Below are 27992 nucleotides of genomic sequence, written 5' to 3' on the forward strand. Positions count from 1 at the left end.
CGGCTCGGGGGGCCGCGGTTGCGGCGGGAAGGGGCGCCGGCGGCAGCGGCATCATGCTGCCCGCCCTGTGCACGGCGCTGGCGGGGCTGCTGCTCCTGCCGCTGCTGCTGCTGCGCCGCGCCTGGCCCTACTTCTTCCAGGACCTGCGCTTCGCCCTCACGATGGCGCGGGTAGCGAGGCGGGCGCGGAGAGCCGGTGCCCGCCGGCCCGCCAGCACGCTCCTGGACGTCTTCGCGCGGCGGGCGCGGCGGACGCCGCACAAGCCGCTGCTGCTCTTCGGCGACGAGGTCTCCACCTACGAGCAGGTGGACCGGCGGAGCAGCCAGGCGGCGCGGGCGCTGCGCGACGCCGCGGGGCTGCGGGCGGGCGGCTGCCTGGCCCTCTTCATGGGCAACCGGCCCGCCTACGTCTGGCTCTGGCTGGGCTGCGCCAAGCTGGGCTGCGCCGTGGCGTGCCTCAACTCCGGCATCAGGGCCGCGTCCTTGCTGCGCTGCTTCCAGAGCAGCGCGGCCAGCGTGCTGCTGGCGGCCCCAGGTGAGGAATGCCCCGGCCCCGGCCGGGGGGGAGCCGAGCCGAGCCGAGCTGAGCCGCGGGGCGCTTGTCCGTTGCCCGCCGAGGTGGCGGGCAGAGAGAGCGGAACTCTCCTCCCAGCCAGCTTTTACTCTTTGCACCGTCCAGCACCTGTGCGGTGCTGGAGAGCATAGGTGGAATGGAGGAAGACAGACTAGGCTGTGCTAGTATTTTGAGGCTTCCTTACCTGTTCACTAAAAGAAGCCTTCATTAGATTTTCATGAGTAGCTTGGTGGTTAAAGGGCACCCGCGGTAATCCCAGGATGCTTTTTGGACCACAGTTGCAGCAGAAGTACAGAACTGTTTGATGGGAAATAGCAGAGTCTGCCAGACTTGAAAAGGTAACACTTTTATTAAAGTTATTGCTTTTGTGCAATTGAGACAAACTTTTGATGTGGATCTTAGCTTTATCTAGTCAATTAGTGTGGAGATATAATTTCCAATAACAGATTTAGGTTTCAGTATTAAATTGCCTCAGAGATTTATCTATTGAATAATATTGAATTTATTCTTTGCTTTGAAATAAAGTAGGAGTGGTAAAAAATAAATTACATGTTATGGAAAGTTTTATATTATGATGTTTCAGTGTTGAGGATTTGTTTTAAACCTTGTGGACTACCTATTCAAGTAAAAGTGCCTGTGAGTTGGAAGGCTTTTAGTCTGGGTCCCTAAAGACATACATATACACAATTGCACCAGCCATCTGGTCACCTTCACTTCATCCCATTGTCCAGCTCCTTAAGGGAATAAAAGCCACAGGGACGTCTACATTCTTTCCAACTTGGTTGAAACTGACTGTGGGTAGAGGAGAGAGACCTGCATAACTACTTCAATAAGAGAAAGGCAGACAGGACTTGATCATGCAGGGAGTTAGCCTACGCATTGCACATAAATGAAATCATGCACTCTTGTTGGTTGGAGAGACCAGAGGGAATATGAGGAGAAAGGGGATTAATCAAGACACTTGTAGGAGATGTGCATAGGGAGAGACAGAACACAGCTATCTAGGAGTCCAGGCTTCAGTAGTACCACTACTTACTCAGTAAGTCACACTTCATTCTGCTTTTCAGTGTTTCTTCCATTTGTGTTGGGACTTGAGAAAGATAAGGTTCACGTTTATGCATAAAACATGGTGGTGATGTAAGCAGCACCTAACTTTGTGTGGGCACTTGCCAGGTGAAGCATTTCCCCATGGTGGAGAGGGAAGGTAGCAATGTGGAGCTGGTGATGCCACATGTACGCTCTCTCAGAGTCCCGCAGGGTCTGCAGGCAAGGGGAAATGTGCTTGGATTGCTCTTCTGCAATTCTGTTCCTGCTGCAGAAAATCAGATCAAATCAAATCACTCCCAGTTTTGTGGGGAGACACTGTTCCTCTTCAGTCCTTTCTGCTGGATCCTGAAGTGACTTGAACATGAATTTCTCTGACAGCAGCTAAACGTGAAAGCTGCTGAGCCAAAGTTGATACACCGATAGTATAGTTCACAGAGTAATACAGAATTTTCTTATAATACTTTTTTCTCTCCTCTTTAAGAACTGAAGCAATCTGTTGAAGAAATACTGCCATTCTTGAAGAAAGAAAATGTTAAAGTTTATTATTTAAGCAAGACATCTGCTACAGAAGGAGTTGAGAGCTTTCTTGATAAAGTAGATGCTGCTTCTGATGAGCCTACTCCATTGTCTTGGAGATCAGATATCACCTTTAAAACTCCTGCCATGTACATTTATACTTCTGGTACTACAGGTAATGTAAATTCACATTATAGAATGTGAATGTTCCTTCCAACGTTGTGATATTTTAGTAAGGAAAGAGAATCTGTTATTTTGCATTTATTCCTACCCTCATACATTCCCCCTCAGGAAACTGAAAATTTGGTATCTGTATCTAAAACCAAAAAGCATGTAGAATATAGGCTGACTCTAAGCACTAAATCAGCGGGGAGGGACTGAAGTAAAAGCCAATTAAACATAAAAGTTTTATGCCGGTAATGTCACTAGACATCTGCTCTCTCTTACCCCTGGAGACACTGTTGGCCTAGGTATGTGTCTTGGCACCTACCTTATACTCAGTATCTTTGGATCATGAACTCTAAATGCTGGCCATTAAGTTTTTGGGTGTCAGAGTACCAAAAATAGTGAGGGCAGCACAAAATACAGTAAGTCATGGCCACTGTGCAAAACTGCAGCTGGTATAGGAGCTGCAACCTGCTCTACATAAAGGCATCTAGCCTCAAGAGCACTTAGCCACAGCAGAAACTGGGTGACAAGGATGAAGATGAAGACAATGATTGAAGGCACTCAAACCTATAGCTTCATAAGGAAGAGCAGGGTATGCCTCCATAGAGCTCAGTTTTTGAGCCTCTTAGGGCAGGAACTCCCCTGGAAGGAAGGATGTACAAATTTCAATTCTGTTTGGGCTACAGAAGGCAAATAACTCGGGTGTCCTTCATCCTTGTTAAGGGCTCTAACATCTCTGTTCTTACAGAATAGGCAAGCACTACCATTGTTTTGTCTTCTAGCACCTGTTTCAGCAAGTAATCAGTTCCACTGTATCTGATGGGAAACCAAGAAGAGATATTGTAGTATGAATTCCAGTTTCATCTAGGATGATTCGGAGCTGCAAGGAGATACCTCATTCCAGGAGAGATGCAAGATCTGAGATTAACCTCTGTTTTAGTATTTCCATTCCCTTTGCTCAGCATCCTAGATTCTCCAAATCCCAATTCCTCATTCTCTAGGTACTTGCTATTCCTAGGTACCATAGTATTGGGAATTTTGGCACTTAATGGGGGGTAATCACCTAAAAGTTACATGTGGGAAGATATATCCTCCCTAAGGCTAAATGCCAGTGTGTTGCATAGACATGAGCTGCATACCTCCCTGAACTCTGGAACTATCACTTGCATCAGTGAATGAGAGAAAATCTTTTCTTAAGCCCTCGTGAAACCAACTAGTCTTACTATGTTTATTGTTCAAGTGAAGTTACGCACCTTTTTGCTTGATTTTAAACAGGTCTTCCCAAAGCTGCAGTGATTAACCATGAACGCATAATGCTAGCTTGTGGTTTGTTTGATGCTGGCAATGTTACCTCGGAAGATACTGTGTATACTGCTCTACCACTCTATCATAGCTCTGCCCTCCTCATTGGAGTCCATGGATGTATCATGAAAGGTACCATGCACTTGAGTAGTATGAATGAATGTGTTACTGTGCAGAATTCATGTACAGATATGATCACAGATACAGTAAGCCTTTCCCTAGCTACCAAACTTTGAGACGAAATACTTGGTTATGTATGTGTCTGTTACCAGAAATTCCAAAAGTCAAGAGACATTCTCGTTTCTCTGTCATTTTCATATGACCCGCACAGATCACCTGAACAAACAGGGTATATCCTATCTTACATGACAGCTCTTTGCACGGTTTTAGGGCAAATTAGTACAGAGTTTCATCTACAATAATAGCCTTTAACTTCTGACGAACAGAAACAGAGGTTAAACCAATTACTCAGCATGGATTGTATTTCAATACATTTTAGGAACAATAATTCCAAAAGCTATATAGCCCTAATTCTACAAGTTTTCTACAGTGTTGTGCTAGGAAATTCTATATGGTCTTATGATATAATAAGAATTGTTCCTTCTGTTTTATTTATTTTACTTCATTCTACACAGGTGCAACTATTGTTTTGCGTGCCAGATTTTCAGCAAGCCAGTTCTGGGATGATTGCAGACAATATAATGTAACAGTGATACAGTATATTGGGGAAGTGCTTCGGTATCTATGTAGTGTGCCACAGGTAACATTAACTGCCTGCCTTTTTTGGGTAATTAAATTACTGGGTATATTTGTTACATTATGCTTAAAAATCTAACCATGAAGGAAGGGGGTAAAAAAGTCCAACAAAAACCTTCCCTAATGAGGTCTGTAATCTCATTGCATGCTAACATTAACTTTTTTCAAGGGAAAAAAAAAAGGAGCTTTTGGCTTGAATTAATCATTCTTTTGAATAGTGGAACGATGGCAATCCATTAATTGACATTCTGTTAAAATGGACAGAGTAAACACTTACCTTGTATGAGCACTCCAGCTGCAAACCAAAAATGAGCAGTTCTCTAGGAACCAGTGGACCTGTGTTTTGGGCAATGTGAGTTTTGGGGGGTTTGTAGCTAAGATGTCCTAACACAAAACAGTCAGGTGATCTCCAGGTGAAAGTGTTAATATGATTATTTAAAGAGTGCCCCCTCTGAAGATGTACTTAACATACTGTCTTCACAGGGTACCTATTCATAGGCACTTTTCCTGCTGAGATCCCTGCAATCATATTAGTTAATCCTTAATTTTAAAAATGTGTTTGCATAAAATGACTTTCACAGAGGTAGGCCTAGTGAACTGCAGTTAGAATTTAGTAAGAACAAAGGTGGTAGGTATCAGTCAGTCTTCCTAGCACCATTTGATAATCATAAGCCAGAATAGAGAATGAGGTCCACAGTTTCTTTGTAATTTATGTATGTGTACAAAATATCAAATATACAGAGGTTTCATTCTGATGTCAGTTACAGAGATATAAAATAACTTCACTGGAAGTCAGTAGGATTCCTCAGGAATTAGGTATCTAAGCAAGATTCTGCTATGCTTTGTATTATTTCTTCATGAGTTGTTAGCCCAAAATGAGCAGTTAATAAAATAAAGTATTATAATAATCAGAAGACTTAGCCTCTGGATTGGGCCACTGGTTTTAATCTAAAAGTGTGGCTGGAGAAGATTTAAACTGAGTTAAAGAAACTGGACACTTATAACTTATCACCACCCTTAACTATATGTTTTATGTCAGTCCTGCAGTTCATGGAAAATCCCAATTAGCAAAGTATTCATAACTAGCCAATACTCAACTGGTATAAATAAAATAGGGGAAAAAGTAAAAAACTAGATTATCTGCTTTCATACAGAAATTTTTTTAGAAAAACAAACTTAAAGAATGAGCTAATATACTCATTTTTGATAGAGTTGTGTTTCTTGATACTATGTATGCACACACAAATGTAACAGTCATAGGGCATACTCTGTAAATTCTCAAATTCAACCAGTATCTCAAAGCTGTGTACAGTTGCCAGGCAAGTATAAATCAGTTTCCAAATGGGGTGAGTTTGGTAATGTTAGCCACACAGAGACATTTAGCTTAACCATTAAAGTAATCTATTAATCAAAAAGAACATGAATGGCTGAACTTGAAGCCCATGGAATGATACAGTTGAGTAGTATTTGAGGCTGTCTTACGGATTACTCATTATTGGTGGCTGCTTATCTACAAAGGTCAGATTTTAAGATAGACACAGGTAGCTTAGCTTCAATTGTTTAATATAACGATTTTTGTTTAGTCAGTATGTAGAATTCAATACCAGTGGAGAAAACACCTTTACATAAGCAAGGTTTATAAGCTTAATATCTGATCCTGTGTAGTCACATGCATGCTACTTTGAGTGCACAAGTCTCCCAGAAAGATGGGATTAACATTTTAAGAATGCAAGAACTTGACAGAATGGATATTACTACTTAAACCGTCACAGTGCCAAGAGGGCTTGGCCTGTTATTGCAGATGTAACAGAGAGACAGTCTTTTCCATGAGAAACTCACAGTATAAGCAAGATCCACATTGATGCAGGGTGTCATCTGTCTTAACTAATCCCATTTAATTGTTGAACTTCCTTATTGTGCTAGTGACTTTTATCTATGCTATCACTTTTTTCCTTTACGTATCCACAGAAGAAAAGAACTCAGTATGTGTCATAGTTTTCTTTCTAATTGTATTTCCAGCTAACTTACGTAGTCATTTCAGAACAAATGAACAGTCTAAAGATTATAGAAATCACCTTAAAGGTGAATTGTTAAGTCCTTCTTTCCTCCTTTTATTAACTGTGACTAATTAATAGCTAAATAACAAATTTTCTTTATCTGACTAAGCAAATGGGGAAGAAAGATTGAAAATACAGACTTAAGAACAAAAAAAAGATGAGGGACAATGTGGATCCTAGCAACATCCTGTCCCCAGTGAATAATTTAAAAATAAAATATTTAAGCTCAGATGTATAAATGCCCAATCAGCTGGAGTCTCCCTCATGAGAGACTAAGGTATTGTGTACAGTGTTGTGTTGTAGAGCATCATCTACAACAAACAAAGATTTTATAAAAAGTGAATAGCAAGTCATTTAGACACTATGCAGAATTTCAGCAGATTTCATTGTTCTACTTTAAGCTTGGTTCTGTGCTAACACGTTAATGGCAGATCTCTCAATATCAGAGAGAGGACTATATATTAACATATTTCTTCTTTAGATTAAATTTAAACACCCATTTCTAGACTATTCTGCAGAAAAGCAATAATAATCCAGAAGTGATACAACTGAAGTCCAAAATAAAATTAAAGTTTTACAGTATTTAAATATTGTAGCCGTTTTATTGTGGCATTTTTTTTGTCTTTTCTGGGAATATGACACTGCAGGACCAACCCATGTTTGTCTTAATGGCCAGATCTCTCTCTTGAATTGCTCCTTGAAAGAGCATTTTGCAATTCCAGTGTTCCGTGCTCATCTTCTACTTCTACCATCTACTGCATTGCCCTCTGCACTGTATTTCCTGAAAGACATAGAGCCAACACACTTATTCTGCACAAATACACAATCCAGTCTGTTGCTGATAGAACAGTCTTATTCTTTCAACAAAGTATTCCAAGTTAAGAAGCCAGTATATATTTAAAAAGGCTCTTTGTGCCTTAAAATACTATTAAATCATGTAATAAAAAAAAAAACAGGTGGGGAAAAAGGCAGGAAATGGGACAAAAGAGCCTTTCCATATTTTGCTAAAATTCTCTCAGGCTATTGTTACTCATTAGCATGTTAGATATGTTTATGAATTACAAGTGGCTGACCCAGTTCAGTACTTCCTGTTGTTGAGGATAAATATAAACATCTAAGAGAAGGCATAAATGGACTGCCATCCTCACTATGCATTTATCACTTTACTGTGTAAACAGAAAGATCTAATAGCACTCCTAAAAGTGATTTGAAGTGTGGCAATAGATTTTTTTAGCAGGCTCAATCTTGCATGTACACTGGCAAAAGGGATTTCCTTTCTACCCAAACACCATTTGAAATCCTGCAAACTTTTTGCTGAATTCAGAGTAAATTACACTCTTCTGCAGATAGTCACCACAACGCTTATAAACAAAATAGTTTAACATGGTGCCTGAGTTTCATTCTGACCTTCTGCATAGAATTATTCACTCCTGTCTTCATCCAAATCAAGTTAACTACTAACTACAGTTAGATATATAGCTTAACTTGATCAGTAATTTCCTTTCCTTTTCCACATCAAAATCTTAAGCTTAACTGTAATGATGTTTGCACACATTTTGCTTCAGAATATGCTCAATACTTTTAGACTAAAGTTTCCTTCAGAGTTTTCCAGAAGTAGAAATTCTGCTTTCACTCAGCAGAAATGTGAATTCATGACTGTTTCTTGTTTCTAGAGAAACAATGATCAGGATCACAAAGTCAGACTTGCCATAGGAAATGGACTAAGGGCTGATGTTTGGAGGGAATTTATCCAAAGATTTGGAAATATTAATATTTTGGAGTTTTATGCATCAACTGAAGGAAACATTTCTTTTGTTAATTACACTGGAAAAATTGGTGCAGTGGGAAGAGTAAACTGCCTGCAGAAGGTAAGAATAACAACAAAACCTGGCATGTTGTCCTTGGTGAAGTTTGGTGTATTGCCCAGGGCACATAACAGACCACTTGTATGACAAGTTGGGAAGAACCCAAGGCTCAGTTATAAATTTGTTTAGGGAGAAGATTCTCCCCAAGTACAGTTTATAGCTGCCCATGCTAGATATCATAGATATCTCTCACTAATTCAGGCAAAAGAACATTTAGACTCAACACATCGAGTTGAAGTGTGATGAATTTGGCTCCTGTTAAATAGAAAGCTGACTATATAGTATAATTCTGAAAATATTTTTCAAAGATTGAATATTCATGTGTGTATACATTTTGCAAATTTTTACTAGAAAATCTTACACTATGAACTGATTAAATACGACGTAGAGAAAGATGAACCAGTCCGAGATGAAAATGGATACTGCATAAGAGTTCCCAAAGGTAAAAACTCCTTTAAAAAATTTCAGAAAGATATTTACTTTTTAAAATTACATCTCTGCATCACTTCTATCCGGAAAGATGCTAAGAACTGCCATTGAGTAAGCCAGGTTTTTAAATACAAGTTAGAAAATATGTAACAGATCACATACTATTATAATACAGCTTAACAGAAAGGTAAAGTACAGTGGGGAATGCAGCATCTGTATATATAGATTTTAATAACTTGTCTAGTTTTAATAATGGACATGCTAACATTTTTGAGTTCAGATCTTGACTTTTAGCAGGAACTATTTAATTCTTCTCAGACTTTGTACTTAACATGCTGCTAAAGAAACATTTGCAAAATAAAAAGCAGTTCTGTTTTCTAGCAGTGGCTGAAACTTTTTGCCATTGCCAATAGAGAAAGCACACATGAAAATAATTTTTTTTTATAATGTATCTTAATATCAGTTTTCATAGGAGGGGTTTATACATTGGCACAGGTAAACCTGTGTTTAAACATTTGTGGTACTTTTTGATTTTGTTGTGTTCTGTTACATATGTAGTCATTACTGTGAGGCCAGAAATGCTCACCTTCTCTGTGCATAAGGGAACAGGTGGACAGGTTGCCAACTGTGTTAAATTCTCATTGCTGAGGAAAATACTAGTTATGTTACAAGTGTCTGCCCCATAGGCATACTCTCCTATGCCAGCTCTCCCTATGCAGTCTCTTGAGTTGGGATGAGGAGGGATGTGCACACGTATATTCCATATTTATATAAATGTGCCCAATATTTAAGTTGCTGATCTGCAGAGACATGGAAAATATCTGTAAAGTAAGAGAGAAACGCATGAAAAAATGTAAAATCCCAGGCTTGATGTAATTTATTTTGTATAGAGATAAAATTCACTCCAGTGTGTAACAACCATGCAAAGCTCTATATAACATGGTGTTGAGTTTCAATTTACATAAACATACAGGTGTTCCTGCTCTCTTCATAACTTACTCCAGCTCTAGCATGTGAAAGACTGAAGAACATACTAAGCAGTCTTTTGGTCTATTTTCCATTCAAAGTAAGCAAGCTGAACCCCAATATTTGGTTCCTAAATCCAACTGAATCTTTTGGTTGAGGAGTAAGGCTGCCCCACACCAACTGAGTTACATGGAAGTAGCCCGTACCAATGGTCACCTTCTAGAGACATGCCTGATGCCATGTGTAAGTTTCCTTTGTAGACACAATTCCTATTGAGTCAGGTGTTTGAAACTGAGGTCTATGAAGCTGTCTAGAGAAACTGGGCAACTATTTTCCACTTACCAGACAAGATCTCAGAGATTCCTTTCTGCTGCATTAATACAAGCAGATGATAAATTGTATTATCTGCTGGCATTTTTGAGGGCTAGTGAATTGAGAGGACAAGGTGAAACTCAATCTGTACCTCCACAACTGATTTTAAAAGATGATGATTATGACAAAATTCTCAAATAATTCTATAACATCTGCAAACTTCACTGATGTAATGAAAATTAGTTATTTTTCGGAAATTTACACTGTGCTTTTTAAACAAATGTTTTTCCTCTTCATAGGTAAACCTGGACTACTGATATGCAAAATCACCCAATATGCACCATTTAGTGGCTATGCAGGAGCAAAACAGCAAACAGAGAAGAAGCAACTAAGAGATGTCTTCCAAAAAGGGGATTTATATTTTAATAGCGGTGACCTTTTAGTGATTGACCATGATAACTTCATTTATTTCCATGATCGAACTGGAGACACATTCCGGTTAGTTTATTTATTTAAATGCTTGTCACAAGAGAAAATTTTGACTCATTCTCAGGTTTGAATCCATGTTCGGTATTTCCTACTGGCTGACAAAGAGAAATTTCTCTGACTTCAGTCAGAAAAAGAGAGGGCTCCAAGTCACCTCCACTATTGTATTTTATCAATTGTGTTCACAGTTACATACAGAGCCTACAACAGGTTCAGCTTAGGGTGATGAATGGATGCTATTTTGAACAGTCAGAAGCCAGTCACATTCATAGAACAAAACCACTGTGGTTTCACATTCCCTGTACTTTTAAAACTCAGAAAGAATAGAGCCTAGGATGGGATCTAAGGTAAGTAATATTTTGGGGTTTTGTTTGTTTAGAGCCATTTTAAGCATGATTAAACTAAATGTGTTAAATTCTTCCAAGATCTCAATAATCTGGAATGTGTTGCTGAATTTGCGGCATGTTTTTCTCTGCTTTTGATAACGAGCTCCTTGTTCTAGTGCAAAAGTGCTTTCTGATCTCAAGCTTGGTGCTCAGCCCATTGTAAAGTGAGACATTAAAACACTGGAGATCACTATACGCAATAGACATAGAAATCATGACTATTGGTTGCTTATTTTCCAGGTGGAAAGGGGAAAACGTTTCTACAACGGAAGTTGCAAATGTTTTAGGACTGATTGATGGCGTTCAAGAAGTTATTGTATATGGAGTATCTGTTCCAGGTAAGAGTGAAATACTTCAAGTATTTCAACAAAAGAATTTTTTAATACATTAACAAAATACCAATATACTGAACTGCAGAGTATAGGTAGGCATACTTCAGCTTATTTTTCATAAGCTGCATTTGATACATTCCATCATTTAAATGTATGCAATATTAATTAGCTAAAAAATCATAGCCTAGTATGACAAGACTACTAACAGGAGAAAGGAAGAACATTTGAGATTCAGTATCTTGGATATAAACATTGTATCTTTTACAGGAATATAGCTCTGCAATTACTGTAGAGTGGGACAAACAAAAATAGACTTGAGTTTCTAGAACGTCACTTAAGAAATTGATTCCTCCCTTTTTCACCTTTCTAACAATCTGAAGGAATGCAAGAAGTTCTGACAGGTTTACTGCCTTTTTTCTACTCCTCAAAAATCTGTGAAATCTTTGAACTTTTATAAATTCTTTTAAGTGCTTATGGCAGATTTTTTCTTTGCTTTTTTTTTTTTTTTTTTTAAATTTCAGAAGCACTGCTGCTACAGGCAGATTCCCAGAAATATTGGAAGACAAAAGAGGGAAAAGATAGGTTTAGTCTACTTTGTTTCCTGTATTTTGGAGGTACCTTCCTGTCCATGTTTCTCACTTACCCAAGATCTGCAGGACTCCCATCTAGCTCCTCACTGCATTTGGGTTGTGATGGACAGTTAAAATGGAACCCGCTCTTACAGTGTAATGTAGGGATCTGAAATCAAACAAGGTTAGATTTGACTGAAATCCTGAGTATTGCTTTGCGCAACTGGTTTGGACTAGGTGGCATAATATATTGCACGCCCTTAGAGTAGTCGAAGGAGGAGGAGGAATTTTGGAACCCCTATTAACTAAATAGATATTAACAGGTATAACAGATTAATTATTAATTCATTAACAATATTAAGTTAATAATTTAATCAATTATATTATACTATAATTAAGTAAGTTAATAAGGTATCACACTTTTCCAGAAAGACTTCCAGACTATGCTATATCATAACATGGGTCACATCAATGACAATTTAGTATTTTGGAATTGAAAGGTGTGTTAAAGATGCCACTCCTCCTACATCCACCATTTCCTTCCACCATTTATTCAACATGTGAGAAATTCTGTTAATGTTATGATCCTCACTATTTCCTCTACTAAAATGGAAGACATGAGAATAGAAATGCCCAGTGTTTCTAAGGCTAGGATAACAAGGCTGTTTATAAACCAAGATGATCTATTAGAATAGTGAATTTAATTCAAATAAATAAACTTTTTTTTAATGATGTATGTGTCTGCTACACCTACTGATCTAAAATTAAAGCCTCTCTCTTTAAATCAGTCTTGTTTTCAGCTGCTTTGTGGTAGGGATAAGCACACAGCTGCCCCAGGAGACATTTCAAAAGAAAGGTAACAACGTCAATGGTCTAGAGCTCTTTATGTATTTCTCAGATTACACTCTAGATGAGGAAGATATGCTCTTATTCTCAATGCTCTTGTAAAACCACATTGAAGAGTTGTTAATACCTAATTATGGAACAACTTTATGGAAAAAAAAAATATTGTTCAAACCTGTTCTCACCTTACATAGGTGTAGGAACTGAATGGATTGGGGGGGGGGTGTCCGTTTTACATGACAGAAATATTTGTACCTTAGTAACGTAGCTGGAGGTGATAGTATGCATCACCTGAGAACTCATTAATTCAACACTATAGATTTTTTAATAAACAAATTGGAAGGCCAGTTGTCATCAATACATGGTGTTAAAGGCAAACAGAAACAAGACTCAAAAGAAACTGAAGAACAGTTCATCTTTAATTAGTTTATGCTTGTGCTCTACTTTTAAGCACTAGGTGCTACTTTCCGTTTTCACTTCCTCCTGCACACAATTCTGTGAAAGCATTCATATGGTTCTAATGTAAAACTTTGTGTAAGAATTACCTATTTCTTCTTGCATTACCTGTAATCCCAGAAAACAGAAGGAACACCAAAAAGTTTGTGTTTAAACGGTGTCCCATCCCTCAGCCACCAAAAGGGGAGGGAAGAAGCCCTCCTGGTATGTAGTTTAAAAAGTAAAAAGTCTTAAGTACTTGGATTTTTACAGTGCTTAATTAATTGTTCACATGGTAATAAGCAATGGTAAACTTAATCTTATTCCTTTCTGTCCTCTTCCTGCATAGATGAGCTTATCAGCGCAACAAGCACAAGCATATCTACCATGATTTATTGTAAAGTAAATGAAACCACAAAGTTAAACACTGCTGCAGGCAGACTTCTGCTTCAGAGTACTGAGACCTGATTTTCCAAAGTCTTTCGAATGACTTTTGAAAGAAGGATGATTTTGAAAATGTCTGCTATCTATAATTCTGATGCTAGGCTTTCAAAGGAGTTTGGCATCTAGCATGCTAAAGCCTTAAGAAAATCTGATCACTTAGATGTTTAAAGGAAAATATGTTAGTATGTTTTCCAAAGTGGCTTAGAAGGAAGGGTTCACTTATAGGAGAAAGGAAAAAAAAAAAGTTACCCTGAAGTTCAAATTTGTATATGAACTACAGTTATTTGCTGTCATTTTTGCTTCAGGTTATGAAGGCAGAACAGGAATGGCATGTATTCGACTAAAGGAAAACTGTGAATTTAATGGAGAAAGTACTTACAGACATGTTAACAATCACCTTCCAAACTATGCAAGACCTCGTTTTATAAGGATTAAGGTAAACCAGTGTTCCTAAGTAGCTTCTGTGTGTCTGTCTGCATTGTGTTTTCTCTTTTCTATGAGGACTATGGACTTCCTAGTTACGCTAGCTTCTTTTGTCTCTCACTTGCTCTTGTCATTTACCAATATGAAAGTAGAACTGTGCCCAGATGTTTCAGTTCAGCCTGAAAAAAACAAGTTGCGTGAGCAGTTACAGGATACCTGGCACATTTTAACATACAAAATCAGGAAGATCTCTTGGTGGAAAATACATTTCCTGTTGGATTCCTCCAGCACAGTAACACAGCTGTGTTCTCAGTTTAGTGTAGCTCCCTCTACAGACTGTTCTGTGCAAAATAAAGATCCGCACACAAACAAAAGCTTGCAAGAGAGCAGTCTTTCTTTTTCAAGAGGGGCTTTAGATTTTTATTTTACTAGTGAATAGCGAAATTCTAAACTGAAGTTTAACTTGAATTAGGAAAATGTTGCAAGAATGTCACTCCCATTGTACTTCTCAAGTTATTTATTTAAAATAAACATTGCTCCTTTGAGAAAGGTTGAGTATTCACTGAGATGATTCAAGAGGACTAATGAAGAGATACTAGCATGCCTAATTATTTAATCCATCTTTAAACTTTTAGGTTACACAAACAAAAGAGTTGAACAGTTAAGGTAGTGGTTTGTCTTGCCATGCCATGTAAAGTACAATGAGTCTTGCTTTTCTTTACTGTTCTTTTCTGAGAAAAATTCTGCTGGTTTTTGATCCAGGAACATTATTAAATAATTTTCTTGGTAAAACCCTTGATTCTGATGAAAAGCTGGAAACTAGTGTTTTCCTGCCTCATTTAAATAGAATAGTAAGGTAAGCCTTTCAATAATGTTTCTGTGGCCACAGCACTTTTTACATTTGGAGTAATTACTGGCCCATCTATTCCACAGTCCAGTTATTATCTGATGAATGCAGATAGTTTAGACCTCTATTAGTAAGGCTTCAATTTCTGTGCTGTATGGATTTTCTTTAAACATGATTCCCTTTAAATTTAGGAATTCTAATCTAATTCCCACAATTATATGCTGACATTGATAAGTAGAGATGTAATTTTGTTTTGTAGAGTGCCATTGAACTTACAGCAACTTTTAAGTACCGTAAAGTACAACTAGTGGAGGAGGGTTTCAATCCAGCAGTCATCAAAGATCACCTGTATTTCCTGGATGACAAAGAAAACCTGTATGTACAAATGACCCAGGACATTTATAACTCAGTAAAAAAACATTACTTCAAATTGTGAGCATGTCAAAAAACCAGTGTTTTATAATATTCAGTTTTTAAAGCATCTATTATTCTAACCTTGCCAGGAAATCCTATTTATTAATACTAGCAAATATCAATATCTGAAATAAAGTGTGAATGTGAGATTGTTTTAATAAAGTACAACTTCTCTGACTCTACTTCTATCTTAGCCTGGCTTCTCCTCTCCTTCATACTTTGAATCTTACCTACCTTCCTGCTGTGTATGGATGTATTGTTAATGCTGTGAATGTTAATACTGTGCACCTAAGCATGTGAAAGTAGCCACAATGTAAGAAATCTTTATGCAAATACATTTATATTCATATTAAAGGATGATCGACTGCATTAGTAAAAATTACATCCCTAAGTCAAAACACAAAACTCATTAAAAAAGACCATTAATGAAACTTACAGTTGTCTGAAATTAACTAATCCAAAAAAGTCTGTATTAGATGTTTACATTAACTTTCATCCATTGCCACAGAGATGCCCTCTTATTTTTCACACACCAAATAATACATACACAGAATGAGAACAATTTATAAGAACTAAGACATACTTTCCTTTGGGTGCAAATAGAGTAATGGCAGGCCAGCTACTTCATAATAAAGTGTGGCTTAGATTTCCCTAGGGTTTAAAAAAAGGCAAATAATATTACAGAATGGAATAAAATAAATCTATTCTTACTGAAAAAATTAGCAGGCCAAATTTTACTGCCCCTTGTAATACATGCCTCAAAATACCCTATTGTGAGTTTAGCTGATGTTGTATAAAAGTATGGAAATTGTTCTGATTAACTAGACTCATTGTTTATGTAACTTGAGAATAGTTGTTCTGGGTCAGACTGAAGATCCATCTGGCCAAGTACGCTGCCTTCAAAATGGGGTAATTGTACATGTCTGGAAACAACTATGAAGGCGGCAGCGAGCATCTAGCAGTGCTTTCTCAGAATAATCTCCTAGCACTCATCATGCTTCCTGATTCAACAGTAGTATCTCTAAATTTAAAGCTGCCCTCAATAGATTTTCCTCCCCCCAGTTTTTCTAATTATTCTTGAAAAATACATAAATCACTGGCCTCTTGTAACAAGAAGTTTGTTTGCTGCATAAAGACCCTTTCTGCTGTAATGCCCCTTAGTTCTTCAGTAATGAGAAAGGGTGAAGTATCACTCCTACTCTCTCTCCTCATGCACTTGTGATTTACAGACCTTAGGTAATGCTGAGAAGGACCACAGGTGCTTAGCAAGGGCAACTGCTCTTGCAGCATGGTTGCATAAAGCCTCCTGTGCACTGTAAGTGATTAGCACAGATGGAATGGCAGGGCTGTTGTGTTTTTAAACTGAGGGAGTTTTAAAATTGCCCTAATACAGCAAAATCTCTTGGAGAGGTTACACCCTTCAGTTTGCAGTTCAGAATTGACGTTGGCATTGTCTGCACACACAGATCCTTGCAGCAATCCTAGAGAGTTTAAGTCAAGTTATTGAAAAAAAAAAAAAAACAATGGTGCAAATAGAGCGCTAAATTGCTTACCCCCTACTGAGGCCAGCATATTTTATCAAAATGGTTCTAGCCTAGCAGCTAGAAACTGTCCATTACGAGGACTGATAAGGAAGAAATTAGCATTTTCTTTACCACAGTCTACATACCAGAGTTTCATGTTATATGCCTACAAGATTTATTTGACATTTTAATCTATAAATACATGAGGTTTCCACCAGTAAAAGCACAGGAATTTTCTCAGGTCACTACCACTGCGTACATATTGAACAAAGTAACATGTAGTATTGCATATGAATAAGCAAACTTTGGTTCTCTTTCTACATGGAGAGGTCTTAAGGACCAATCTCTTTTACTTGTTAAACAATGGCTTGCAGAGGACAACAAGGCAGCTGAAGGCCACACTGAATGCTACACTCCGGAAAGCTTGGGACACTGTAGAACTTAATTAGTTTTTTGAAGGCACTTTTTTTGAACATCATCACCTCTTCAGGCAGCCTGGAAAGAATTCTGGCATTTGCATAAGACTCCTTCTTGTCAGTGGCTGCTGCTTTGGGATTACATTGCTCTAGACTACCAGTCATTGGCACACTGTTGCAGCTAAGGGAACGTGCTGTCTTTTTCTTGCCTTGAACAGATAAATAACTGAATAAAAAAGAGGTTAACTTATGTTTGGTAACATCTTGGACATCTTCTGGAAAACAGTCATCTAGAGGATCCTCTTGACCTCTCACTTGTTGACTAATCACGCATGCACTGGGACTTGCTACTAACTTAGGCTGAACAACTATTTTTCTGGAAGATGTTTTGTAATTTCCTCCATCTAGATAAAGCTGAGAAGCATTACTAATGGCATCAGAACTAGGCTTAGCTATCATATCAGGGATTCTTGCCCCACCAGAATTGATGCAGTGCAACCCATAATTCTGGCTAACGATTTGGGCTGCAGTGCGTTGAATGATGTTCCAGTCTTGCAGAATATCTTCCCTGGTTGTGAACTGAGATGTTACAGTAAAGCGAATGATGAACTTGTCATGAATGGTTGCTGGAATAAGGAAGAGCCTGCCAGAACTGCTTAGTTCTTTCAGGAGTTTTTCTGTCAGCCAGTTGGGACCCTGTTTTAAATACAAATAAGAAAAAGAAACTAAAAAACAACTATAGTTAAAATTTCCAGTGACATCCAGACATCTCAGTAAGAATTCCAGCTTTACAAATTCTTACGTGAAAGTTTATTCACAGTTCTTAATGTCTGGGGAAAGATCAGCTGTAGTCAGTTCATTCCAAAGAGACATGCAAAAGGCCCAGTCTTTACCTTTAGACGAAATACAACCAGTCCAAGATGTCTCTTGGCAGGAATTTCAAAGAGTGGATCACTTTTAACCAAGGATTCAAAGAATTTGGCTGTTTCAGTACCCTATAATTAAGGAAAAAAAAGTAGTCATGTATTGGTTTGTCACAAACCCACTGTAAGGCACTAAATTAAGTAGTTAAAAAGAATTCCCTTCCTTACTAAAATACATCATTCCAATGCATGAATGGTAGCAAACAGAAGAATGACAACAAAGCTAAGAAGTTGAAAGTCTGTCTATTTGCACAAACCCTTGACAATGAACAAGAGTAACTGGACTACGTGTGGAAATTTTCTAGAAGAGGGTTTGAAAACAGAATGTGCCTTCTCAGATAAGAGTCCTGCGGCAACCGTTGATCCACAATATGATCCCTTGTATTTATACTCCATCAGAGACTTAAGCCTGTAAATTTTCATAGCAATGGGTTCAGCCATCCATCACAGCCAGCCTCCCAAACAGCTGCCACTTTGCTTCAAAGAAAGCTTCTACAGATTAGTACTCAGCAATGTGCAGAAGGCATTGACTTATTGAGTCACTTTCCATTGCCTATTGCTTCCAAGAAGGGTACAGAAAATGTTTTGTCTACACAGTCATTCTCTACAGGTAAGAGTAAAATCAGCATGCATTTAGTATTCACATGCAAGCTTTGTACGTCAGAGGATTTCTGTTACTCATCTTTGCATCACTGAATTTATTCAACTCAGCTACCAATAAACGAACATAATATATTTATGCTTGCATTAATAATTCACATACGTGTCGGACATGAGCTTGAAGCTTTTTCACCCCAAATGAACGAATCACAAACCACAGCTTCAAAGAGCGAAATCGACGACTCAGTGGAATTTGCCAGTGCTGTGAAAATACAACAGCGTATCAATGAGTGCAAAAAGAACAGAAAGGAGTGTCCCCTTACACTGCTACCTCTGTTGCTTCAGACTCAGGTCAGAAATCTCTGTTGACACACATAATTTCATATTACTGAAAATCTGCTAAGCCTAGGAAACAGCCATTGAAGAAATGCTGTGTCTACATATTTTTCAGTTATTTGCAAAAATAAGATTTTAGCTACTCCCCTTAATCTATGGTCTAGATGTGTTTAGAATTTTTAGTTAATTACCAGCTAATAACAAAACCTTTTTGCATTTAAAGATCATGATCAATTTAAGTTGTGTCCATTTACACTTTAGGACTGAGTGCCCACTTCAGTTCCTGTAATCTGCACACTTAAGTGCCATCTGGAACATTTTCCCAAATCAACTATAAACAGTGAGAGCTGATACAGGGGTAGACCCTTCCAGAGGAAGTAACACCTAATGTGTGGAAGAATGACAAAACATGTAAAGGAATACTAGGGAGCTACACAATTACATGTAGGGTCCTATTTAACCACAAGAGGGACTCGTTGATATATTTTTTTCTGTCCATCTCTACACTCTCTAGTGAAAAGCACTATTGATTCCAAGAAAACAATTATCTTTTCAGCACTAGGGTGAGATCATAGCAGAAACAATTAGCAGTGACTATTCTTTTGTTTTACTATACTGAAATCTGCTGTAAGATGGATCTATAGTGAAATGCCTCTTAGCTCTCCTATGAATACCTTAATCTGAAGAAAAATGTAATTCATTCTACTGCTGTTTCAGAGTGTGGTGTTTCCATTGCTTACTCTTTTCTCTATTTTACTACATATCAGAGATACAAGAAAACCAGCCAAAATGCCATCAGTAGGAATTAGTTCAGCAACACAATGCACAGACATGACCCTTCTAACTAAAAAGGCAAGCTGGATCCCCATCTGTGTAAAAATCTTAAGTACTTCAATCTCTATACCTGAAAGCAATTCTATAATTAATTTTCATAACCAGGCCTCAGTTCAAAGTTTTATTATTTAATCTGCATTAGGATCTCACTATAATTGTAATAAGACCAGCTATAAGATATGCATGCTCCATAGTGTGAGGAATTTTGCAGCCTGTCTGAACATTTTATAGGTAATTTAAAATATCAACTCAAATAACAACTTACCATGAAATCAACAGCAGCTCCTGAGTTGGGATGTCTGAGGTAGACAGGGTTAACACTGAAGGTTTGATGTAATTTGTATTTATCCTTAACCCTATCAATTGTAGAATGAATGTATTTAGCAAAAAATTGTGCAGAGAAAGACTTGGCAATTTGTATGTTATCCTTTTGGTGTTGTTTGTGTTTTGCCTTTACTCACCAAAATCCAGTGCAGTCAAAATGAACCATCATCCATTTAGAAGGGTTGAAAGTAAAGGAATCTGCATATTCAATTCCATCCAAGAACAATCGAAATTCAGGACATACAAATGCTGTTCCTGCGTATGCAGCATCAATATGAAGCCAGAGTCCCTCAGCATTACCTGTTGGAATCGAAATTGTTGTTATGTAAGGGACATAAGGAATCAAAGTACATGCTTAATCTCTCCTCTCTGAAAACTAGATGCATGTTATTGCAGGAGGTGGACAAGCTGACAACAAAATAGCAATAGAGACAAACAACTGACAATCTAGTTTTATTCTAAAGCTGTGGATCCAGAACCTCAAAATATAGGATAATACTGAAATCAGAAGGACCCTATAACAAAATTCACTATTCCTTATTTCATATGAGTGAGGCTTTTTAAGGTTTGATTTCTCTCACCTGCCTTTTTACTAAGTGAAATTCCCCAGTACAACTCAGTTGCACAAAGCCAGAATAAAGCCATGGTGGCAAGCAAAAAGGACCCAGAGATAGAAGCCAGACTCTGACCCTTAACAGAAAGTGCCTCAGGTCTTCAGTAGCTACTGTCAGAATTTATGCTGGAATAGAATCTGCAACCATATCAAATTTACCTATTGAACTGGTGGCTACAAAGGATGTTCTACGAAACACTACCTTCAAAACTCCTTTGCTCAGTGAAATATTTATGTATCCATCCTACAACAGTACTGCACACTGTACTGTACAGTCTGTATTCCCTGAATAACCACATTAAAGATCTATTAGCTGGCAAATTTCATCCATCCTGAATAGAATGTATTTTAGCATTCTAATCTAAATCTTACAAAAATTACTGCAAAGTCTTGTGCTGGCTCCACCGATCTTTGAGACACATCTGAAAAACTCTGCTGATTAGTGTTTCTACTCTTCTTGGTTTTGGCATGAAAAAGTCTCATAATATCTTTTCTGTGCTATCATAGTTCAAAATAAGGAAAAAAAGACACTTACAAATTGGACCCAGTTCTGAGAGATTGTCAAAAGCACAGACACCAGTTGTACCCAAAGTTGCACAAACCTAGAAGAAAACAAACCTGTTAAGATGGCATTTGTTTAATAAATGGATGCAGCACTTAAAAAATGGAGAGGCTATCATAGACAGTTGAAATACTAAATTTTTTTTTTCAATAAAATAGAAATTCTTGTATAGATTTTAACCTTCAGCTAATGTATTTCAACACAAGAAGAAATGGTTCAGATGTAATTTTTTGTTGACATTAAGAATACAACACTATGTCAATACCCCCAATCAGAAAGTTGGAACATACAAAGACTGGCACTAGGCCTTTCTTTCTGTCTTCTGCAATGGCTTTCTTCAAAGTTCCACCTCTGAGGGAAAAGTTCTCATCCACAGGCAGAAATTTCACCTTCACAAGAGAAATCAAGCCAGCCTTTTCTACAGAAGAATGTGCCTTTAAAAAAAGAGAAGCAGTAAGAAAGCAAGCTTTGAGGCTGAACAGCTGTGATAAATTACGGTCTTACAAAAGACAGTGGTTGCAACAAAAGCAGAGGTAAGGTCCTTATTATAATCCATATAAATACAAGTCTGAAAGTTTCTTCTTTGTAACTAGAAGAAATAATACACTGTTAATTCCAAGGAACACATATGTTCCACTTATTTGGGTACTGGTCTCTAAAATGTAATAATCGGCACCCTCACCCTGTGTTTGGAGGGCCATTTATCAAAATTCAGATCTTAAAGGAGCCTCTAGAAATGGATCAACCTCAGTTTATTCCTTCTTCCCTGCCATAAGAAGATAAAAATCCCTGAAGTGTGCCTACATCTGGGTAGACCAAAACCCCTCACAAGAAAAAGCCCTTTTAGTTATACTGAAAGAGAACCAGCACTAGTGTGTTTCCTTTGCAGTTTTCACAGAGGAATACGATTGCTCAGTTCAGGAGTCCAAGGACAGAACAGGTTTGCAGGCAGAGCCACAGTACTGTGTAGATGTTTCGTCCAAGAACAAGCACAGAGGCCTAGAGTGGAGATGACAACCAGGAGCAGCACTGAGGTAACTCCCTGAGCATGCCTGCCTGAGTGGAAGGAGGCTGTGAAGAAACAAGAGCTAAAGCAGCATGTGATCAGCACCTACTTACTGGAGTAAGGCTTTGTGGAAAATGGGAAGGAAGTGCAGAAATGAGTCATGTGAAACAGTCTTGAGGACTGCTGGGACCGTACAAAACCTCATCTCACACTGATTTTGCTTCCCCGTTTGCAGAAAGCAACATTAGAGGGATTTGTTCATGCTTGTGAGGCATTCATGTTTTTTTCTCTTGGTACAGAAATGCAAGTTCACGTTGTATGTTCTGGGTGAGACAGCAGAATTGAATTTCTTTTCTTTGTAACCATAAAAACCTACTTGATCAGACGCATAAGCGATGAGGCGAGAATTGAGTGAGGACTCATCAGTGTCTGGCTCAGAAAGCTTCATCTCCAGAATTTTGTTTTTCCTTGCTGCTAGCAGTGCAACCAAGGTTGATTCACTCACAGTGCTCTACAAAGACATTGCTCATTTAGTGCAACATATTGCTACTTTAATGCTATTTTGCCAGGGATTTACTAAAGTCATTGAAGTGCTGAGCAGCCCACCCCCTCTTTTATTTCTACTACCGCTTTTCTGGGATGCAATAGAAAGTCAGCAGCGGATGAGAAGCTCTGGGCCAGCAACACATAATAAAACCTTTTAACTGCTGTACATTTTTAATGTGCAGGAACAAGTTGGGGGGAGTAAATGAATCACATTTTCCTTTTGTCCTTCTACAGCTAGAGTGTAGTATCCCCTGTAAAAATTACAAACCTGAGCAAAGCTCCTTATAACAACACAGAGCCTCAGCACTGATTACAGGGGATACTTGCTTAGGCCTTATGAAAGGAGGTGAAGGTTCGGGCCTTGATCTTGCAACTCTCAGAGACACAAAGCAGACATGAGAAAAAGGAAAATTAATTTCTTGTGTGGCTAAGGACTGCTGGCAGAAGGACAGTGACAACTCTATGTAACAATCACTTTAGTGAATCATTTGGTGATGTGAAACAGACTGGAGAAACCAAATCTGACTCTCATTTATCCTTAGTAAGGCCACTAGAGTACCTGCTCCTCATCCATAACACCATTAGGACTAAAAGCAATAGCAATTCCTACTCTATAGTCTCCTATATTTAATACTAAAATTTCGGAAAGTAATGTCAAATTGGGATTCGTCTCTATTCAGACCCATAGAGCAAATTTTGTTATTTTTGCTTCCAGGAAAACTATCACCCAGAGGGAAATTCACTTGAGTGAAAACAAAATGTTGATGAGGCCACCTCTAATCTCCCCTACCTGTAATACTCCTCCACCCACACTGTCGGGATGGTGGTGCAGGAATTTATCTGGAAGGCCCAGCATTTTAGCCAACCAATCCATCACATTCATTTCCAGTTCTGTACAGGCTGGACTGGAGGCCTAGAAAAATCCAAAAAAAGAGAAGCAGGCTGTAATTCACCCTGCAAACACAGTAGGAGTATAACCCTTAGAGTAAACCACATATCACATTTTAATTAATAGCTATTAACACTTTTTAATTGCCTTGGGAGAAATCTCACCTAGATGCAATGAAGGCAGATGACAAGCTTTGTAGCATTGCATATATAAACAGCTAACTCTAATACTTTGGCCCAAACCTAGCAGAACACAATGCTATTGTAATAAAAATTATGTTGTTTGGTGAGTTCTGTAATACAGACCTCTATGTTAAGGTTGCAGTTGAGGGTCAGCTCCAGGTACCTTGCTCATTACCAGTTGCTCTCTTGGAACACTAAATAGAAACTCACACCAACCTCCTTAAAATGCTCTCTCCAGGTTACCTGCATCACCTCAGTGTTGAGCTTCTAAACTATCAATAATTTTAGAGTCATTAAAAAAAAAAAAATCACAATGAGCCATTTGAGACAAAATGCTGGAACTGCAATTCACCACACAAGTACATGCTCTTGGTCCCTAAAGGGAAAGGGCGCTGATCTGTCTTCCAACTGAGAGTTAAAGGAGGCTTTTTGAAAACTGGCAAAAGAAAGATGAAGGCTGTCCTGCAGTGTCCAATTTTCCACTTGGGAAAAAATCAGTTTGCATTGCAAACTTAACAGAGATCTGTCAAAACTAGATTGAGGGCATGGAAATGGATGTTTCTGTGTACACAACGAGCTGATCTGATACAGCTACATGGAGACCATAACCATCAATTTCTTACAGGTTTATGAGTTTCTACTGCCTTCTTACACAGAGACATACATCTAAAAATTTGGGCAACTTCACCACTGGGGAAAACATTGGCTTCAGAATGCTACTGAGGTATGTGGAGTCATAACCAAGTAGCGCTGTGTAGCTGCTGCAGGAGGATACAAAATATGCAGATATTCCAGGACAGGCCACCAAACAATTATCTTCAGAAGAGGAAAAATAGGAAGTGTGTTCTCTCAAAGGAGCAGGAGAACCGGAATGGAGCCCAACCTAGCCTGCAGCCACGAATGGTGGCTGCTCTATTGCCTGCCGTGCTTGCGTAACAAACAATCTTGGCACTGAGTCTAGATGGTAGGGAACAATACTCACAGTGGGATATGCAAAGAATTAGAAAACAGACGTTTCTAGTGGTATATTTTCTTCATTCACCTCTTACTACTAGGTAATGTTTGCTCTTACATATTCTATTTTTTTTTTCCAATGACATTTTTCATTTATGCAAACGACATACAATTGGTTAAAGTAAGTAATTATACTGACTCACAGAACTCGAAAGAATGACTATGACCTGCTCCTGCATAATACACACAGGAGATGAATAATTAAAATAACAATAACAACAACAACAACAAAAAATTACCCATGTGAATCCCAAGCAGTTAATTGCATCAGCCAACATATCTCCAAGAAGTGAAGGCCAGGAAGTAAGAGCTGGAAAGTAGGCATGCATGTGTGGACTTTGCCAATGGACTACCTAGAAAAAATTATCTAGAAGTTAAGTCTGAAAACGTCACAAAATTCTGCACGAGATGTAGTGATTACCATCTGTTTAAAGTGATGGAAAAGGATCACAGCAACATAATAACATGCAATTATAGATCTCCTAGCAGAAAGCTACAGAGATAATATCAACAGGAGTGCAGCACTAGCAAATGATAACACTGTGTCGTTATTAGATAAATTCCAAATTATAGCAAAAGCATTTATCTGAATTAAACAGGCAGACAAAGATTCTGAACAGGAAAAGAATGGTCTCTTGAACATTGCACAACAGAGTCGGAAACATTTGTCGAAATATTTATCTTTAAGGAGAATCCTTGCAACAAAGTTGCTCTTGCTAATTCTGTCAAACACCTTGCCTTTAGCTACACACAGCAATTTAGAATTATATAGCCCCCCCCTCTATATATCTGAAGGAGCTTGTATGTGGGACACTAACATATTTAATGTGATTACCTCTCCTACATCAGACCAAGTTTCTGCAAACATCTATAAAGAAAATTTTAAAATAGACTTTGAAACAGCTTCTTACATAAAACTTTTAATAAGGTAAAATGAACTCCCATAGCAGAATCTGCAGCATTTATGTACAAGAGAATGGAGACCTTTACATTCAAACAGCAGGAGACAGATCTTATATGTACATGACCTTCGGCAAGAGATGTTTCACTGTTCTGTGCCTAAGTTTCCACATCTCTGGAATTGAGATGATGCAGTTCAGCAGGTAGAGGCCTTGTGAAGCTAAATTCACCAGTGTCAGAAAACCAGTATTTCCCTCTAAGCAAACATGAGTTACTCTTAGCATATAAAATAATTGAAAAATACATTCAGTCTATTCCCTAAAATTGTAATTAGGAACACAGCAGAAATCTCCAGAATCCTTCTGTGGACATAATGTCTACAAGACTTACTCTACATTTTGGGTGCTTTACTTATTTAGGTAAATGTTCTGCAGAACCTGCGCATTCCCAGGATTTGGTCTTCACGCCAGGTAGTAATGGCTTTTTCCTGTCACAATTATACTTTATTTCTTACCCCGGGCATAATAATCTTCTCTATATCTCCAAAGATGTTGTCCCAGCTGTCTGGGTCCATTGGGGCAGAATCCGGCAACTGGGCTCTCATGTAACCTGGCTGTACATCAGGAGTCACCCGTCTCTCTCTCACATTACTCAGGTACTGGCAAATGTAATCCACCATCTCTTTCCCTGGAAGAGGCAAACCAGTGCTTTGAGTTTTGATTGCAGGAAAACTCACTAGTAGTACTAGCACTTCATGCAATCTGTCATTAGCATTGGACAGGGCTTGGAATACTGCTCCCAGAACAGCCACAGGAACTAACCTTCCTCCTACACCCTACTTGTCCCATCTAATAATGTAGAGACACAACTTCTAGAACAGGCTTCATGGGGACAGAACAGATTCACAGGGTTATTTCAGTGTCATCATTGAATAGTTCAGATGTACCTTTAAAATACAATCATGGTACAAGTACAATTTGTCTGATTACTGAGAAGATACACAGATTTTCTTACCTATAAATTAACTGAAACAGCATTTCACAGAAATTAAATTTTCATAATGCCCCATGCTTCCCTGTCATTATAGCGTACACCCTTTTGCATCCTCTGAAAACAGCTGAACAGCTTCACACCTTTTCTCCACTTTTTAGGCAATCTCCTCCAGCCCTGGGACCAAAGTTTGCTCCCCATATTCAGAACTGTGTCAGTATCACTGAAGATTCATGTTGTCAGCCAGGGAAGAGCCACTGTGCATCACCCCTCAGCACAAGTTTATTCAGAATCAGTTTTGCAGCTTTCCCACAGTATTTTAAATGTAAGACCAAAAAGCTTAAGTCATCCACTGCCTCTAAATCCATTAATGTAAACTCAACCCTGGGACACATTTTTGTCTCAGCCTCAGCAGATCTAAGTCTCAAGGACACGTGTGAAAATAAAGAATATACAGCCCATTTTAATTTTGGGTACCACTCCCAGCCTCACAACAGTTAATCTCTGTGAGCAAATGCTACCTATTTCCAAGAGCAGAGGATCACTCACCTCTCCGTCTGTACTCCTCAGGCTCCATACTGATTCCTTCTAAAAGCACCTCTTCAAACCTGGGCCTTTCACGACCTTTCAGGAGCTGTGGGCAGTTTGGTCTGGTGCCCTGCTAGCTGCTTCACCCTTTATAGCTCCCTTTATCTCTCAGACTCACGCATTCTGGAAAAGGTTTAATGTAGGCAGGTTATTGGCGAGTGTTTAACTCCTCCCAACTAAGGGCTTTTAGTCTGTCCTATGTTCTCATCTATGCTCTTTTGATGTGTAAGATAGTATATTTCTAGGAGGAGCTGCCTCTGCACTAACCCTTTCCCATTTTCAAACAATCTTTCAGAATTCTCACAGTAATCCATGTCATGAATATAAGACACATTAACATCAGACCTGTGGGAGAGAAAAAGCTCAAAAGCTTCCAAAACCAAATAAAAGCAGCCATGTTACTCTAGCACACTGAACTACTGCACTAGCAGTAGTCATTAAAACAAGGCAGCAGCACATAACAAATTTGACACTGCAGGTGGAGGTTTGTTTTGTTTTTTTGTTTTTTTGTTTTTTTGGTTTTTTTTTAAGAATTGTAGGACTGTGTTTTCCAGAGAGAGTATGCCTGCATCCTCA

General features: G+C 38.5%; 2 protein-coding genes and 1 long non-coding RNA gene across 4 annotated transcripts; 1 reads left to right on the forward strand and 2 right to left on the reverse strand.

Moving 5' to 3' along the window:
• Positions 1-15605, forward strand: SLC27A2 (solute carrier family 27 member 2). The gene is made up of 10 exons (XM_075045176.1): positions 1-534; positions 2102-2311; positions 3580-3738; positions 4242-4366; positions 8093-8287; positions 8636-8726; positions 10291-10489; positions 11104-11201; positions 13792-13922; positions 15016-15605. The coding sequence occupies exons 1-10, from the start codon at positions 54-56 to the stop codon at positions 15190-15192; spliced, it is 1866 nt and encodes a 621-aa protein (XP_074901277.1). The 5' UTR covers positions 1-53; the 3' UTR covers positions 15193-15605.
• On the reverse strand, positions 5814-12079 carry LOC142039052 (uncharacterized). The gene is made up of 3 exons (XR_012652791.1): positions 11839-12079; positions 9300-9534; positions 5814-7200 (listed from the first exon to the last, which is right to left on the reverse strand). It is a non-coding gene; the product is annotated as an uncharacterized LOC142039052 (long non-coding RNA).
• On the reverse strand, positions 15502-27781 carry HDC (histidine decarboxylase). 2 transcript variants are annotated; one of them, XM_075045173.1, is made up of 12 exons: positions 27378-27781; positions 26353-26525; positions 25178-25291; positions 23644-23766; positions 22684-22818; positions 21592-21735; positions 21275-21341; positions 20264-20426; positions 20068-20158; positions 18796-18894; positions 18003-18104; positions 15502-17805 (listed from the first exon to the last, which is right to left on the reverse strand). In XM_075045173.1, exons 1-12 carry the CDS (start codon positions 27403-27405, stop codon positions 17050-17052), a joined length of 1995 nt encoding a protein of 664 aa, XP_074901274.1. In that variant the 5' UTR covers positions 27406-27781; the 3' UTR covers positions 15502-17049. The 2 variants fall into 2 exon arrangements, with proteins under 2 accessions (XP_074901274.1, XP_074901275.1); XM_075045174.1 differs by lacking the exon at positions 22684-22818.
• Positions 27782-27992: the final 211 nt, after the last annotated feature.

The sequence above is a fragment of the Buteo buteo genome, chromosome 13, assembly GCF_964188355.1.
Source record: "Buteo buteo chromosome 13, bButBut1.hap1.1, whole genome shotgun sequence".
Classification (NCBI taxonomy): domain Eukaryota; kingdom Metazoa; phylum Chordata; class Aves; order Accipitriformes; family Accipitridae; genus Buteo; species Buteo buteo.